This window comes from Hydra viridissima, unplaced genomic scaffold (assembly GCF_058129835.1).
Source record: "Hydra viridissima isolate aposymbiotic clone 2 unplaced genomic scaffold, HvirCarnegie_v1 scaffold_2, whole genome shotgun sequence".
Taxonomy (NCBI): domain Eukaryota; kingdom Metazoa; phylum Cnidaria; class Hydrozoa; order Anthoathecata; family Hydridae; genus Hydra; species Hydra viridissima.
Genome location: NW_028324301.1, coordinates 617,173 through 635,898, shown reverse-complemented (window position 1 = coordinate 635,898; position 18,726 = coordinate 617,173). Strand labels below are relative to the sequence as shown.

The 18,726-nt window shown below is 29.5% G+C and overlaps 1 protein-coding gene and 1 long non-coding RNA gene across 2 annotated transcripts in view; one reads left to right on the top strand and one right to left on the bottom strand.

The window, feature by feature from the left end:
- Positions 1–1,640: 1,640 nt before the first annotated feature.
- Positions 1,641–18,726, bottom strand: part of LOC145193671 (uncharacterized) — an 18,056-nt gene continuing 970 nt past the window's right edge. Inside the window, exons 2-17 of the mRNA XM_090077808.1 lie at positions 12,495–16,048; positions 8,511–9,094; positions 8,172–8,249; positions 7,698–7,880; positions 7,137–7,346; positions 6,452–6,872; positions 6,250–6,362; positions 6,038–6,162; positions 5,779–5,870; positions 5,182–5,255; positions 4,629–5,046; positions 4,339–4,549; positions 4,030–4,116; positions 3,142–3,361; positions 2,795–2,969; positions 1,641–2,635 (exon numbers count right to left, since the gene is read on the bottom strand). Of these exons, the coding sequence (XP_089933934.1) occupies positions 2,169–2,635; positions 2,795–2,969; positions 3,142–3,361; positions 4,030–4,116; positions 4,339–4,549; positions 4,629–5,046; positions 5,182–5,255; positions 5,779–5,870; positions 6,038–6,162; positions 6,250–6,362; positions 6,452–6,872; positions 7,137–7,346; positions 7,698–7,880; positions 8,172–8,249; positions 8,511–9,094; positions 12,495–16,035 (6,999 nt within the window). The 5' untranslated portion in view covers positions 16,036–16,048 and the 3' untranslated portion in view covers positions 1,641–2,168. The remainder of the gene's footprint in view (positions 2,636–2,794; positions 2,970–3,141; positions 3,362–4,029; positions 4,117–4,338; positions 4,550–4,628; positions 5,047–5,181; positions 5,256–5,778; positions 5,871–6,037; positions 6,163–6,249; positions 6,363–6,451; positions 6,873–7,136; positions 7,347–7,697; positions 7,881–8,171; positions 8,250–8,510; positions 9,095–12,494; positions 16,049–18,726) is intronic.
- LOC149891453 (uncharacterized) lies at positions 17,532–18,043 on the top strand. Its single transcript, XR_016449631.1, has 3 exons — positions 17,532–17,630; positions 17,716–17,758; positions 17,926–18,043. It is a non-coding gene; the product is annotated as an uncharacterized LOC149891453 (long non-coding RNA).

The following is an 18,726-nucleotide window of genomic DNA, read 5'->3' as shown; positions in this document are numbered from 1 at the left end:
TTTACCTTCGATCCGCAAAAACCTGTGAGAGTGATATTAAAATCTGGTATTAAAATCTGGTTTTAAAATCTGGTGTTAAAATCTAGTATTAAAATTTGGTATCAAAATATGAATAAAAGTGAAACTTGCTCCATGTTTTTGAGACAATTACTTTTCTTTAATAATAACTTTGTCACCATTATATATTTTGTTATATTTTGTCTAGTAATGTATGCTAACTATATTTATACAATTAAAAATGTTAGCTCTGTATTTATTTTATGCTTTTTGATTTTAAAGCTTTAAAGTTTTTCTTTGTTAAAAATTCGTTTGTTAATTTGATGGTAAATGTGAGTGAATTCAGTTATAAAAAAAAGGAAATTATTACATTTATCAATATCTATATTTAAACATTTGAATTTTATATTTTTGTACTTTTCTGTATGCATTTATTTATTAGATGCATTTATATGTTTATTATAATAATATTCTGTTATAATTCTGCAAACAGTGCAATATTTTCAACATGTCTTTTAAAGGAACTTTTATCTGAAATTTCTTAAGGTCATCAGCATTTACCAATCGGTATTATCAATCGATTTACATCATGTGTCTTGGATGGCAGATCATTTTTTAGGTGGAAGTACTCGTGAAGCAGCAAAATGGAACTAACGTTTTAATCCTGGTTTTCAAATTAGGATTCACTGTGCTGTGCTGTGTACAAAAACACTTTCTTCTTCACCAAAGAAATTTTTGACTAAATCTTCTCAGTCAATAGTTTTTTCATACACCTGTACAATTGGTACAATAAACGGTACTCATGTAAGGATTGAGAAACTCATGGAGATTTTTCTAATAAAGTAGCAAAAAAGGGGTTTCCTTTAATCAATTTGCAACTTATAACATCCATAACCACAAAGCTTTGAAAATCAAAGTTTTCTATTGGGGCATTTATCTAGGATCTAAGTAATTGCTAATATATACCGCCTTGTACTACCGTTATGATATATTGCAAAAACAAAAATAGAATTTTATAAACTTTACCTACTATCAAATTTCTTGAAGACAGAGTTTTTTTCTGTATCTTGTAGCTCAGAAAACTTGTTTGGTTTGTTCTCTTTGCGATTTTTTAAAGCCTCGTTTTCATGTCAAATGTTATTAGTTAATACCTTACCATCCGCCTGTTGATTGTAAAATGAGGTCTTGCATAGTTAAAAATGCCTGCATTTTCTTTGTTTTATTATCAGAAACTTGCGCCTGTTGATTGCAACATGAGGTCTTGCAAAGTTAAAAATGCTTGCATTTTCTTTGTTTTATTATCAGGAACTTAGTTTTTTTGAAGAAATATCGTGCAAAAACAAATTGTTTGAGCAAAAGCAAAAATTTACTCACAGAGTTTTGAGCCTTTCCTTTTGTTAATAAACTTTTACTTGAGATGAGTGCAAATGCTTCAATGTAGTTTCTTATCATTCCTTCCGGATTAATGCAATGAAAACCAAGATGTATAATAAAAGTTTTAGAATGCACGTTGAAAATCAAATCTTTCCCGATTCTGTAACCAGCAAATCAATTTTTATAAAACTAAACATGACTATTTTCTCTTGTACCTGTATAATGGTACAAGAGAAAATAATGGTAGCTTGGGTAAAACTAAAAAACTGTGAGAAAAAACTAGGAAAATATTCTATTAAGTAGAATAAATTTGATATTTTTAATATTTACACATTAGTATATTTATAAACATATTTATAAACAACTACGCATCATCATACGCATTGGCCGCTAACAAGAAGATAGCTTTTATGAAACCGTCTTTTGGAAATAGCAAACCGATTTACCTCAAAGAAATCAAACTATTAGCGTGCTCCATTTGAACTGCACCCAGGATAAAAATAAAATATTGCTGTATAAAAATAAGACAACAAAAACCTGGTTTCTACATGATCAAATTTGGCGCTAAAAACTTATGACGTTTCAAAAACGAAGCAAAATTTTTAGAAAAAAGAGAAGAAACGACGCGATATAAAGCCAAAGTACAGATTGGAGAGGAAAGATTTTTTTTTACAAGGAAGAGCGCAGTTATGCGAACGATTTTTATTAGAAACGCGGATGCATATCTGTGAAAGAATTGAATCGCATTTTGAAAACTATATGTGGACATTTTTAACATTGCATGAATCGCGAACACATTATACTCGCCAAATAAGTAAATGGTTCGTACTATCGTCTCGACCAACTGTTTCCGACTGTTGACTGAATCGAAAATCCTCATAGCCATCCCCTCCACTTAAAACTAAAGTCAAAGTGCCATTTGCATCATTATCATGACGCATACTTTTAGTAGATTCTCGTCGACTGTGATTACCACCAAGCCAAGGAGAAGTTCTAGAATTGTCTTTATTACTTTCCACAGTTTTAAACTGTGATTTTGCTACCTCCACTAACGTTAAAAACCGAACATGGCCAGTGTGACCATAAGGTGATCCCGTAGGGTTAAGACCGTTTCTAAGTACGGAAGTACTAGCAGTTATTGAAGGTAAAGGATTCGTTAATATTACACCAGCGCTAGTACCAATCCAAAGCAAGTCTTTACATATTAACATCGACGTTACACGAAGACAAGCTGATTTATGTTGACGTATGATGGCATCTGCGCCTATAAATACGTCATTATGTTTAAAAAGGAGAAAAACAAAGAATTAAAATTTTTATTTATACTAAAGACTAAATGCTATTAAAACCAACGGGTATAATTTTTTTCCATGTACACACATGCACCTAAACACAAACATATAGGCCTTAAACAATCTCTTACCAGCCAACATTTTATTAACAGCCGGCGTGACATCAATTTCTGCTACATTTTCGTATGTTGTTGCATGATAAAGTCTTACAGTGGCGCTGTTCTGCATTGAGACCCATACTCCCAATCCAGAGCTGACAATTTTATGCACGAGCTTGTTGTGGTCAGGACTCACTGTGAACGTTGTCTAAATATTTTTCATTTCTCGTTGTCTAATTTTTTTTTGTTTCAACGTTAAAAAATTCACTCAAATTAAAAATAAGCGAAAAATAAACAAGTTGGAGTGATAATAATTATGATTAAAAAAATTATAGTTTCAAAAGATTAATTATAAATAAAATGATTTCAACAAGACATACTTCGGTCTCCAATGTTGCAGCATTAACAAGAACAATTGTATTCTGACATCCGCACCATATCCGACCAGCGACTGCTGTAATACAAGATATTGGAGATCCTGTAATACTGACCTGTATTTTTTCCGGTTTCGATATTTGCCATACGTTTGCGTTCTGTTCACGAGTGTAAATACATAACTCACCGCTTCCGAGTGCAACAAAGACACGACTTTCAAAATATCTAAAATACACAAATAAAAAGATTGAAATTAAACAATTAATGAGTGTGAGTAGTGTGAGGAAGCTAATTCTAAGTGAAACAAGAAACAAAATGCCGTTTATAGCAATACAACATCCCAAAAACATTAATCAATATTTTACACAGTAACAAATACAAAGACGCCAACGCCCAAAACATTACAACCAATATAAAAAGCGAGAAACAAAAAAAAAGAGAGAGATTCGAAAGAGAGAGGCGGATACAGCATGGTTAGTAGTGCAGAACTTTAAGAATTATGAAAAGAAAGGTTGATAACAGAGTTTTAGGTTCTACGAAAAATAAGTAGACCGGAGTTTTAATTTTACAAAAAGAGAATATAAGAAATAGTTTTTATGTAATTTAAGTGGAGAGATTTTTGTTAACAATTACAATAAATTAAACGAAAAGAATTGTTATTATCAGAGTTTAAACGAGAAATCTTGCGCGTAAAGAAAAGTAAGCGCATTAACATAATAAGTCAGAGTACTACCATTACACAGAACCAAGAGGCTTCCCCATACACCTATACACCGAAACCTCCTAACTTACGAAACACTAAATCCCCTTCACACTCCCCTAAAGATACACATAGGAATTGCAGAAAAACCCCACCTCACAGTAGCAATAATATTTTCAAAGTATATACTTACAGTATAGCTGTAACTGGAGCTCCATGTTGCAACTTCATTTTACTTTTTCGCTGCGTTATTACGTCCGAAGCATTATATACGTAGATACTAAACAAAATCACCAAGATTTATGAGAAAAGAATAAAAAAAAAAAGACTAAAAAATTTACCGACTTTAAAGACAACTTTAAAACTTTCCTCTTTAAAATAACAAAATTTGAAAGGCCTGGATTGCTTAATTGCAATCTATGTAAATATTTTTACCTATTCAAAGATTGCAACCTATGTATTGATTGCAGCCTGTATGTTAAGTTCTACACTTTTAACTTACTTTCCATCTTCAGTTCCTAACCACATAGTTGTTTGTTCGTTTATGTCATTCGAAAGATTGTCATAATCTCTTCTTAGATCTTTTCTAGTAGAGTCTTCTTCGTCACTTGAGTTATTATAACCATCACTGCTATCATGATCTCCTTCTTGACTTTCTACTGTTCCTAGGCTGCTACCATCAGGACTCATTCGACCATCAAATGATGAAGAACCTAGAAATTAAAATTTATGTCAATAAACAAAAAATTATAATTGCGTAGAAGTTTATTAAGAGTAAAGAACATATTTTACCAATGTATGGCGATTCTATATCTTCATCATCGCTGCTATCAAATGCCATGATATTTGCAGCATTGTTATGAGATTCATCATCATCTGATTCACTTGGTAAAGACTTTTTTAAGGGACGATTCCTGGATTTTATTTTCTTTGGGTTATACTCCATTACATTGGCAACTTTATTATGATTGTTTAAATTTCCTTGTTTGTTTAAGAGGCGACCACCGGGTACAGCAGCTAAGCATAAAATACGCACAGAACACACAGAAAGTGAAGCCTTTGATTGAGCTTCAGGAACCATAGAAATCAAACAGACCTGACCAACATAACCATCACTATTGCAAACCCATACCTCTCCATTAACAAACTGTTGTGGTGACATGATGTCAGAATAGTTTGCCATAGTTTGGCTGGGTGAAGCACATGTAAACTTAAAAGTAAAAAAGTTAGTTGAATGCTACAAGTTTTTACAGTAAAAAACTGTTATCATTGTGGTTAAAGTAATAAACTAGATTTCAACTCCAAGTTATAAAATATTTTATTTAAAATAACTACAAATTTAAACCTGCATTCCACTTCTTGTTTTTGTTATTGGTACTGGATATTGGAATTCTGGAGGAAATGAATCTGTAGAATAAACTAAATACAAAAAAAAAAAAAAAAAGAATTTTAAAAAGTGTTAAGCTAATATTATTAACTTTAAACTGTAGGTTGATAAAACTGTAGGTTGATAAAATTTTGGAAAAATTTGTATATATTTGTATATATGGTTCAAAAAATTTGAAAAAAAAAAAACTTTTATAAATAAAGCTCATCATTTTGATGAAATCACAAAAGTCATTTAAAAAATTAAAGTTAAACTTTTTTATTTAAATGATTTCAAGTTTTTAATTTTTACTGTGTTTCACATATTTATTTAGTTAAAAGAATACAAGTTCTTGATTTATACCAAGCTTCACATATCTATTTTGTTTAAAGAAAAAGTGGGGAAAAAAATCAGATTTTATAATGAAAGACAATTTAATAGAAGAATTTGTTGGTTGCAGCAGCAGAACAAGAAATTGCTGTATTTTATCCAAAAGAAAGAAAAACTCAAAGACCTTTTCTTTAAGAGCAACAGACAGTATTTTTCACAGAAGAAGAAAATTCACAAACAACTCACCTAACTTTTGTTTAGTTTCCTCAAAATAACTTGACCAAGATGATTTGCACTCAGTAGAAAGAAAAATAAATGTATATTCTTTCATGCCATCCCTAAAATCATTCAAAATAATAAACTTTTGCATGTTTTTGTATTCAAAAACAGTGAAAAATTCTACAAACTGAAATTATCTAAATAATAAACAAACAAAAATCATTTTTTAATTGAGTTTCTTTCAATTTATGTTTATTGAAAATTCAATATTTTATAGAAATCATACTCTGTTAGGGCCTGTAGATCAATCCTTGATTTATATGGGGCTTGAGACTGCATAGCTGTCCATTGTTTTTCTTGGATTTGTTGACGAACATCATTTGTTAATTCTCTTAAAGATCCTTCTACATTCTAAATAAGTTGTATTTAAAAAATTACTTTAATGTTAAATACCACATAAAACACAAAAGTGATTCTAATGTTTGTAAGCTTACTTACATGATGAGGTACACTAAGAGCTTCAATACTTGTTAAGATTGTTTTCAGTCTTTGGAGATCCTCTTCTAACTTCTCAATTTCACTATTAGTGATAACTGCCTGTGGATTAGTGGCTACAGAAAGTAAAATATATTACATGGCTCACAGCTGATATTTTACATATAATTATGTTTTATTAAGTAATAATCAGTCATATAGAAACCTTTAGAAATATCCACGTCATCAAGATGAATCTTCCACAGAAATTTGTATCGATTCATGTCTGCTGCTGTTTGGCCAGTGAATAATCCTAAAGATCCCCTTCTCAATGCATTATTCTTACGACGGACAGTTGTACATACCAGAAGATCAGAAAATAAAAATAAACAACGGTCTTTTTTAGTTTGAGCTCCTTCTTTCTCCGCAACCAGATCTTGTCTGATGAATCGCCTTGAGCTTGTCACAAGATCTTGAATTCCCTCAATTGTAACTTCAATCTCCCTTAATCTGTCTATATCACGCTCAGCTTGATCAGCATCCATTTCACCTTTATTCATTCTGTCAGCAAGTGCTTCGATTTCTTCAATAGCTAAATGTATATTTTCATAATCAGGATGATCCTCAGGAGTGTATTTTAACATATCCTAAAAAAAAAAAAACAATCTTGATAATTTTTTTTTTTTTTAAAAAAAAACAACTCATTGTTAAGTGTTAAACTTTGATCATTTTAAATTCAAAACTGAATGATCTAAAAAGTATATGTAAAATCTATAAAGCTTATTTGAGAAGTACATGAAACAGAGAACTGTTTCTTTATCACTTTTTATTTCTTTAAACAACTTGTAAATAACAAACACTTCTATGCACAAAGGACATCATAATTATTGAGAAAAAAAAATTTAACTTACTAAAAGCAATAATTTGTAGCGTGGTATTCTTTGAACGGGAGTTATAAGCAAGTCAGAGAGAGTGAGTTTTTCACGATGTTCTCGTGTGCACTGCTCCAGATAACGAGCAAATTGGGGCCGAGAATTTACAGCTTGTCTTATAGCAGCTTTTGCTTGTATAAAATTATTGATGAAATTACTGTATGCATCCATAAGGAAAGTCTTTGTAAACTAAAGTTTACAGAAGGAAAATATTTATATATATTTAAGGATGTAATTAGCAGTTCATTAAAATTTTGTGGTTTCCAACAAAATATCTGCAATATGTAATTGAATTTTTTGATAAATTAAATTGCATTGAAAATAATCAAAATTGAAATTAACAGGTTCACATTGAAAGTTGATGGGCTAATATGAATTTGACATCAAACATAAGCATAACAAAAATAGTTTTAAAAACTTAAAAGATGGAGATTTGGAAAAAGTTTGTTTACAAATATTTTTAGGAAAAGAAATGACAAAGAGCACCCAGGAGTCATTTTGGATCTCTTAAATTGGCATTTAAAAAACCTCAACACATACCGAATTAATAAATAAATCACCAACAATCTGCTGGTCATCCCATACATTTGCTCGGTCTGTCAGTTGTTTCAAGAAAATCTCATGATGTTCAAGGATTTCAGGGATTTGATAAAATATTTCATCAACAACATTGGGCTCGATAATGTTACTGTTCTCAGGTCTCTTTAATGGTTCTGAGAATTTCTAAAAATTATTGCTTAGAAAATTCACTTTAAGCTTATAACACCCACACATACACCCACACACACCCACACACGCCCACCCACACACACCCACACACGCCCACACACACACACACACACACACACACACACACACACACACACACACACACACACACACACACACACACACACACACACACACACATCCATGTACACATAGATACAATGTAATATATATAAACTTTAAAGTCATTTAATAATAAACAATTTAGATGAAGTCTTGTTAAGAAATTGTAGATAAAATACTTACAGTAATCATGGTACTTAAATTTTGGACATAAGATTGCTCAGTTTCTAGTAAATTTTTCAAGACATACATTCTCATTTCCTAAACAAATAAAATAAAAACTGAGAATAAATTAAGTAAAATATAACAACTTTTCATAGCAAAAGAAAAAAAAGAAACTACATTAAACGCCATAAATACACTTCTAATGCTGATAATTACATTCTTCCTAAAATTAGAATTAAACCAATTTAAAAAAGTAATTATCATAAATATCATAATACTTATATTTTATAATATAATTTTTAACATAAATATTTTAAATGTTATCGTTGCTTAATGCCAGAAAAATAAAAAACTTACAACTTTTGGTGTTTTTTTCGTTTTTTCAGTAACTTGTGAAACTTGTGAGACAATTTCTTCACTCCTACCCAGGCTCATGGTGCATTGTGGATTAAGAGATGAACAAGATGGTGACTTCTCAAGGTTATTTGATAGCAGTGGGTCGCTTAAACTACCTATCATTATCTTAGGAGTTCGAATATCAGAATGTTTTTTCTTTTCTTCAATTGTTGGCAAGGAAGTTAAACTTTTGGTTCCATCGCCATCTAACTTTATGCAATCAGAATTAGTTAGATCTTCAAGACTCAAATGTTTTTGAGTATTAAGACTATCATCATGATTACTTTTTGCTTTATCTACCTTATCTAATACACATTCACCATTATCTTCACTTGATTCTTCACTAATGGTATCTTCAGGAAATACCCCACTTACAATTGGCTTTTTAACCCAAGGGCGATTGTTTATATGCTCTTCTGGAATATTGGGAAGACCAGGTGGTCCAAAATTAGGTCTGGTACGAGTTGGATTTTCAATATTTTTTCTGAAATCACGTTCAATATCATCACTGTCAGAATCATGTTCTTCAATTGGAATGACATCAGCTAGCAAGGTTTAAAAACAATGTTAAACCAAATATAGAGAGCATGTGAATTCCAATTACAAAATTTAAGGAAAATATATTGAATACTGACAACCAGTAACCACATAAGTATTTAAATTACGCTATATGATTTTTTAAATATATAATTTGATTCTGAAAGAGTCTCTAAACAACTTTATGCTAAAATTGTAAGAGGAATTTGTTACTATTTCAGGATTTATTGAATTTATTACTGTTTGAGTGATGTAAAAAGAGTCGTCAAAATTCATAAAAGTTTTATTTAATTTTTTCATTTTAAAACATTTACATGTTCAAATTAATTTTTTTCTACTTCAATTTATAAACCAAATATAAGGTTTTTGGTTCAAAAAATTTTCAGAATAAAAATATAGTGAGTACATTTTAATTTCGGAAAAATTTTTTTTTTTTTATGTAAAAAAGTTTACTTTGCTAATCCTGTATTTTGGTGTCAAACATGATGACGTAACATCATTGCTGAGTTTCAGTAAAGGGTTGCATTATGCATAACATTTAATACAGATAGTATCTTAATAGCCTGCAAAAACTTTTTGCAGTTGAAAAGATTGTTTTATGTGCAATATTTGGTTAAAAAAATTAATTCAAAAAAAAAAAAAATTCAAAAGTATATAATAAAAAAGTTACATTCAAGTTATTTGCTTTATTTACAAAGGAACATTAATAAAAGAGAATTAAACAACATTCTTCAAATATCCATATTTTACAAAATAGGTGATGTCAAACAAAAGAGATTTTTTTAAATAAACAATCTATTCAACTTGCAGAATTTACTAACTGTGAGCATACTGTTGCTTGGTTCGTTCTACATCTTTCACAACATACAAAAACTAACATTTATTTAAATAAAAATCTGATGACATCCTGTAATATAATTCTAAACATTATAGGAAAACTAAAAAATGACTTCTGTCAACAATCTCATGGTATTAAAATCGATATGAAAAAAAGATTCAGGACAACATTTATCTTGGGTGCAATGGTCTATGAGAATATTTAACATTGTAAACATGTGTATTAACACTTGTTTTAAAAAAAGATGTTGCAACCACCTTAATTATACAATAGCTCAGCATTCAAAATTGTGCTGAGAACAAGATTCTACAAAAAAAAAAATAAAATAGTAGAATGAAATAAAAAGTATATATTATGAGCATTTAAAAAACCGACATTTCAACAAACAAGTAAAATTCATCTTTAAAAAAAAAAAAAAAGTTATTGAAAATGGTTGACTTTAAAAATTGTTTGAAAAAAAAAAAAAAAAAAAAAAAACAATCAGTACACATCAAATATTTCTGAACCACTACTTTGCTACTTTAGGCAAATTTTATCTCAAAACTCAGTTTCATTGGTTTAATTTTTTTTATTTATTCAGTTTTTTTATGACAAAAAATGAATATTTGAGTTCTAGATATTTCAAATTTTAAATATTTAGATCTCAAACATTCAAAAATTTTGATTTCAAACAATCCATTTGACTTTATAATTTGGTTTTATGATTAAGTAAGATATTTGTGTGTATTAATAAAATAATTATAAAAAAAAGCAAAAAAATCCATTAATAAAATAAGAAGGCCATAAATCAAGAGGATAACTCATAACTACAAAACAGCATTATTATTTTCTAAGTGTTTCATACTTAGAAAATAATAATAATTTCATTAAAAAATATATAAATTAAATATATAAAAATATAAATCTATATATATTATTATTATTATTATTATTATTATTATTATTATTATTATTATTATTATTATTATTATTATTATTATTATTATTATTATTATTATTATTATTATTATTATTATTATTATTATTTCTATTATTATTATCATTACTAATATTATTTGTTTCATTATTAATATTTTTATCAATCTCATTAGTATTTTCATTATATATTATATATACATACTATATGTGTGTGTGTGTGTGTGTGTGTGTGTGTGTGTGTGTGTGTGTGTGTGTGTGTGTGTGTGTGTGTGTGTGTGTGTATATATATATATATATATATTGTTTAAACTGACTGATTATTGTTCTTTATGGTAAATAATTTTACTTCAATTTAAAAAGAAATTATTAGAATAATACAATGTTAAAATTAATTATTGTGTATATAGACTTCAACAAATATAATATAGATGCATACACATATCTAAAATATAATGCATTCATGTATGTAAACTATACATGCATACACATGTAAAATATATATGCATACACATATGTAAAATATAGTTTCATACACATACGTAAAATATATATGCATAGACATGAAATATATTTTCAAAATATTTAAATATGTAGAAAACTTTAACATTTTTCAAAGCTTAAAAATTCTGTGTTTTCTTTCTGTATAACTAACTACAAAATATATCAAACACCAAAACAAAAAAATAAACAAAAAATTAAATATCTTTAAATCAAAAAAATATATCTAACTCAAACCAAGATTTTTTTCTTCAAGTTTTTTTTTAATTGGACTTTATTACAGACATATGATCAAAAGCTTCACACTAATACACAATATTTTAATAAGTGCAACCTTTTATTAAATTATTCATACCATTAAGTCAAGTCAATTAAGTAATTGTTTTGCTAACAAATCAGCACAGTTAATTGGTAAGTATTTTATGTTTACTAATCATCACTTCACTTTATGTGATTATAGATACATTAAACAAATAAATATATAAGTAATATAAAATACCATGCATTATTATCAGCAATTTTTGTTATCAATATTAACTAAACACCACATTTTACTATTAAATATAAAATCAAAAAAGTGCAACAGCTTAACAATAATGATTATTATGAATATAGTTTTATAGTTTTAAAAGTATACAATTTAAGAGTATTAAAAACTTATATGTTGTTTCATATTGTTGGATTGTTGTTTCACTTTGTTGAATTACAGATTGGTGTAACAACATTTTGAGAAGTATTCTGTTGAAAAATATAGAAATTTATTTAGTTTATTTAGTAAGTAGTTAAGAGATTTAAATACATTGAGTATGTAAAGCAATAAATATATTTTTTTTAAAAAAAATTTGATTCCCAAACAACATAACTCATGTTAAGAAAGGAGCTCTAGAATTTTTTAAATGTACGTTGATTACTAGATTTTGATAAAACCTCTAAGAATTATTTCACATGTAAAATATAAAAAATTTCCTATAATTTAGTTTCCATCAATCATTTGCGCAAATGTTTTTCAACATGAAAAAACCAGGATGTATAAAGGCCCATCCTGGTTAAATTTTTTTCTTATCTTAAAATGCTTTGAAATTCCTATCAATCAAAAATTCAGCAAATAAGAATATTTACTAAAAATACAAATAAGATGATCAAGTAAAGAATACCTGGCTTTTTTTTATCTTCAATATCATCAACTATGTTTTCAGATACTTGATTTTCAGATATATTTTCTGAAGAATAATTCTCATCATTAGCATGAAGATAAGATGGCCGTCTACGAACAGAACTTCCATCTTTAAAAAGTAATAGCTCTGTGTTTGTATTATTTTCATCAACACTTATACGATTTATTGATGACATATTTAAAGTTGGCCTTGTTTTCACCTTTGGATTACTATTATTGTTTTTTGGTTCATCTTGAATTTGAGTATAGTTTGTTGTGTCACTTTTAACTGAATCTTTTGCTTTATTAAGCAATTCAGGCTCTCTGTAGGGATTAAATAGAGTATTATCTGAAACATTTTCACGATCAGTATAGTTTTCATTTTTTGGACCTACAGATTTAACTTGCATCTTTTCAACATCTTTTGAGAATCGAGCTATAAGAGCAAATGGAGAACTAGGTAAATTGTCTAAGACTTCTGCAGTACGAGCTGAATCTTCTTCTTCTGATGGGGTCCTTGGTTTTGCTGGAGATGAAAAATTTCTTGGTAGACTAATAGATTTGCTCAGTGAATTATCATTAGGCTTATCATTTTCAGGACATTTTTTATTATCTTTTCGTTTCTCAATAGAAAAAGGACTTGTTTGTATTATATTATGTTGTCCCTCAGCGAGTTCAGCAAACCCATGATTCTCAGAGGAACTATTAGATCTCCTTCTTAAAGGTGGGCTAAACATCGGAGTCTTTGTCTTAAAAGATTGTAGTTTTAATGTTGAAACTTTTGAAATGCTTGTAAAACTGCCTAAAGGACCTGCTTGCTTAAAACCTTTGTAATTTTCAAGTTTACCAATTTCATTATTAGCTTGATTTTCACTTTCTAATCCACCCATGTCTGAGGTTGAAAAAGAATGCAAACTCTGCGGCAATCTATTTGAAATAGCAGTCATTGAAGAACTTTTTATACTTTTACTAATTTCATGTGTTGTAGCTGCTTCAGAGTTATCACACAAATTCAAATCTTTAGTAAACAAATTTTCATTACTTTTAGGCACTATGGAGGACTGGACTATACTAAGTTCTTTCTCTGAATACAAACTTGTTTTTATTTCACTGGTATTTGAAGCATCAATAGAACTATAATCCGTAACATTAATTGAATTATCAAAAAAAGGAGAGCCTATATGAACGCTCTTATTACATTCATCAGAAGAGTTATTACATTCCAACGCATCATTGTCTCTAGTTTCAGGTAGTTGGTTGCTCTTTTGGGTATATTCCTGCTCTGCGCTTCTCGAACGCCTTTTAACAAGTTTTCTTTTCTTATTTGGCTCTTTATCTTCGTATAATGAAGGTGAAGAAAGTTCGCTGATATCTAAATTGGAGCTTGTGTCAGAATCAGAAGGTGTCCAAGTAGAACTACAATTTTTAATTTCAACTGTGTCGTTCGATTCAGCGTTATCACAGACCGCATAAATTATATCTGACTTAGGGTTCTGTCTATCGGTGATGTTTACTTGAACTTCTTCTGCGGGACATTTAGGTTCTCCATCGTCAAGTTTATTTTTAGTGAAATTGTTTTCGCAGTCCGTCAACGCAGAATTATTAGTGGAGTCAGCTTTATCAAGCATCTCGGAGTTTTTGTCACAATTCTCTGTTTTTCTCATCTGATTTTTATTTTTGAGCTGCTCACTCTCTTCAGCTGACAGTTTGTTATTATTATCAAAAGTGTTGTCAGATGGGCTTTCTGAATTTCTATTGATTGTAGACGCACTTTTAACATCTACTTCACTGCTATCCATCTCGAAGTCTTCAGTAAGCATAGTATCTGACTCGTTTGTTAAAGGTCTATCTGATTTTATTGCATGATTAGTCAAATCAGGAGAACAACCGTCAATTTGGATTATGCTAGAATTTCCTAATTCGCCTTCTATGTTAGAGATATTGTTAATAATTGCAGGGTCATTGTTTAATAATTGATACTCAATTAGATGTGATTTATCTTTGATCGTGCACTTTTCCGAATCGGTATGACTTTGAAGAGAATTAGCATTTTCGTCTCTTTTAATCAAGTTGGATGACCTGGTTTTTATATTCGGCTCTTGAGCCGTAGTTTCATCTAAATTTTCTGCAGCGCTTTTGTCTTTATTGTTGCCATAATCGACGGAGGACGAAGAACTATCAAATGAATTTTTTTGCTTAAAAGCTTTACTTTTTTTGACGACTGCTTGGTGATCCGTCAAATGAGTCGAATGCTTTTCTAACTCAAGAAACTTATTTCTGGCAGAATTAATGCTCAGTGGAGGTGAGATGTTCTTGTTGTTTTTTTTAGCATTAGCAAGCTTTTCTTCCTTGTTCATTTTAATAACTGTATCGGCGGCCATTTTTAGACTTATACTATGATTTTCTGTATGCCCTCCATTGAGAGCGCTGTAAAATGGTAAACCTGGTTTTGCAACGGTTGAAACCAACCGATCAGGGGATTTTGACACCTGAGGTGTATTAACAATTGAATCCGATCTTCTTTTGTTTAATATGGGGTTTGCTTCTTTTGTTTGATTTTTTACAGTCTCTGAATTATCAACTGGAAATCTGCGCGTTAAAATCGGGGAATTTAATCGATCAGATATTTTAGATTGGTGGCATGAAATGTCAACATCCACTTTTCTTGCATCGCTCAAAGAAGCTCCACGAGAGTTTTCTTCTTTTAACGTGTCGATTTGAGGAGTTTGGAAAGCATTTTTATTTTGGGGATTGATAATTTTTTCGTTATTTTGTGAATTGACAGTTTTCTCGTTTACTTGTGCACAGAAAGATTTTTCGTTACCCTGCAGACTGGCAGTTTTTTCGTTACTTTGTAGATTAACAGTTTTCTCGTTAGTTTGTGGGCCAATAGTTTTCTCATGACATTTGAAATCGATATTTTCCTCGATACTTTGCAAACTGAGATTTTTCTCGTTATCTTGTAGACTAACATTTTTTTCGTTGCATTCAAGATTCACAGCTTTTTGAATATTTGACGCACTGAAGTTTTTTTCGTTAACTTGTGGAGTGATAGAATTGTCGTTATATTCGAGATTCTCATCTTGCTCGTTAATTTGTGAATTGACAATTTTTTCGTTAATTTGTGAGTTGACAAATTTCTCGTTACATTCGAGATTCACAGCATTCTCATTATTTTGTGAACTGAGAGTTTTCTCGTTGCTCTGTAGACTGACAGTTTTATCACAATACGTCAGATTGACAGTTTTCTCATTACATTGTGGACTGAGAATTTTTCCAATATCAGGTGAAGTAGTAGTGCTTATTCTTCTTCGAGGAATGTTAACTGTCTCGTTATTGTTTAGCTCGATCGGCTTTCCGATTGCTGTACCATTCTCAGTGGATTTTCCGTACTGAAGAATACGATCGTTTATACTGCACGGGCCGTTAGCAGTAGATCTCCGTCGTCCTATGCCTCCGATTATTCGTTGTTTATCATTCAGATCAACTCTGTAACTTTTTCTTCGGCGATATACCTCAGGTTCAGGTTCAACAGACGCCATTAATATATTTTACCTAAAGGTGTTATGTTTACGTTGAATTAAAGTTTATTTTTAAACCATTATAACAATGTCTAAATTCGATATAATGATTTAAAAATACAATTTCTGGATATTTGACATCATATCATAAGTGAGCTAAATTGTTAAATAATTTAGATAAAACTTTTAGAAAATGAGTTAAAACGAAAGTTTTCTTTTTAGGCATAATTGTATTTTTTGTGTTAAATATAAAAATTTTGGACGTTTTGAAACAATTTTACATCGCTGAGATTGGTTTCCGACAGGGAAACTTAGTAGCATAGAACTTTTTCCCCGATGATGTTTTGTGTTGCAATACATCATTAGATTCATCACAATCTCTTTTTTTTTTTTCGTTTAAATCTCTGACGTTCTCTGACAAACAAACATTCGTCCTCTCAACACATCTTTCGACAATTTCTTAACATATTCGATCACATTTTGTTTTGCTCGTTCTCAGAGAAAAAAATAACATCACAAGAACAGTTCTCCTTTTTTAAAATTCCCTTCTCCATTTCATCGTTTACTTTAATATAAAACTTCGCAAAAAAAAGTTGACAATTAAGAGCCGCATTTTTTAGTGGTCGCGCTTCGCTGAACTTATTAAGAGGGGCAACGGCTGTAAAAAATATAAGTTATAGGAGCAGCAGGTCGCAATTGAAGCGATTAACTTTCGCTTTTTGTTTTATTCGTACCCCGTGTGGAAAAAGCTTACGACCATGTGAAGATTATAGAGATGAAGATCTTTGAAAATTATTAATCTGGAACACTAACCAAAACCATTCAAAGCGAAATTTTTACTTATAATAGGATTGCATTATTTCTTTTTAATAACTTTCAGTTAACACGACTAAAGATACTGCAAAACAAGGTCTTTAAAAGTGGTAAAGAAACGGCCTGTCATTTAAATTATCAAAAAAACGATCAGCTAATGAAATTAACTTGTTATATCCAATGTTATAATCCAAAACCGTTTTTAGTAGCCTAGCTATTTACAAGTACAGCTGAAAATATAATTACAAGAGAGTATCCATATAAATATAGTCAATCTTTTTTTAGACACCCTTCTCCACACTGACTTCAATACCTGAAATCGTCAAAGTGCATAGCGATTTTAAATTTTTTTTTCGGGCATTAAACAACATACATAAGGAATTGCTTCAATTAGTTGAGCTTTTAAAATTGCAAAATTAAGTTATGCGTAAGGAATGCAATCTTACGCACCGTTATAAGTTCTGAAAATCTTCACAAAACGTTTAAGTCAACAACGTTCTAATCTCTAACAGTTTACTGGTTTCTATAACAACAGTTCTTTTCGTTAACAACAATTTACTGGTTTCTACAAGTTTTAGTGACTATTTCTCGGAATCAATTTTAATAAAATAATAACGAACAATAATAGCTGCAATAACTAGCATCCTCAACAATAAATACTTGATGACTAATAAAAAATTGTACCCTAAGTTATTGGGCTACAATTTCCTCTATTTTATTATTAACTTGAAGACTAACGATAATTGATATTAAAAAAAAAAGAAAGCGATGAGCACTTAGGAATTTAAATTCTGCTACAAGAAGTAATGTGAATTAAACTTTGTGATTTGACGTGGCTTACTAAACTTTTTTTTTTAACGGATTATTATGTTATAGCGTTGTTTTTAGATCAGTGATATTGGGATGATTTTAGTAAAAGTTTAGTATAAAGGTATCAATGTTTTATATGATGATCGCATTCAGGAAACTAAATCATTAAGAGACCTTTAGAACAAATTGTTGAAAATCACTTGTATATGACTGCAACGAAATACCAGAAATATTTTTAAACTATATGACTGACTGTAACGAAATACCTCAAATATTTTTATTTTATAGAAGTAAAAATCTGCAGAATTTAAAGACGGCGGCATGTAAATAGGAATTTAAAAGATATCTTTAAAGTTTTTCAATACGGCTCACGATGACTGGCACAACGAGACCATTTTGTATCGGCTTTCTCAACAGAAAAATCAAATAAATTTTGATAACAGCCATTTTTTTTAAACATAATCAATGCTTTTAAAAAACATTAACATGCTTTTTTTTGTTTGTGTTTATTTCGTTTACAACGTCCGAAAAGTTTTATTAGTTTTTGGATTTATAGAAAATAGTTGAGGAAATGACATCTTTGAAATAAAATTTGGCGATAATCTACTATTAATCGAAACATAGTAGTCGTTCTTGACGCTAATCTGTTTTTAAACGTTATAAACAACAAATAAATAAATTACGTTGTTACAATATTTTCGTACAAAAGGTTGTTGTTTTTTTTTTTAAACTACTGTTTGAACTCATCACCAGATAAAACACGAAGCAGATGATAATCGAAATTTGTTCATGTAAACCTTGCAATAGAAAGAATTTTAAACTTCTGTTTTTAAACATGAGCGCTCCAATAAATTTCCTAAAAATTCCAATAACTGGTTTTCCTTTTTTTTTTTTTTTTTTTTTTTTAGAGTGAAAAATTATGCTTTCTTAGATTATATTTTTAGTTTCGCATTTCAAATGCCGATTTTAAACTTTTTTTTTGAGATTTATGAAACTCAATTTAAATAAAGTCATTAAAAAAATTGCAATACGTTTTTATCCTTCTTGATACGTAATTCAATAAAAATTAAGTCTAAAACTCGTTTTTAT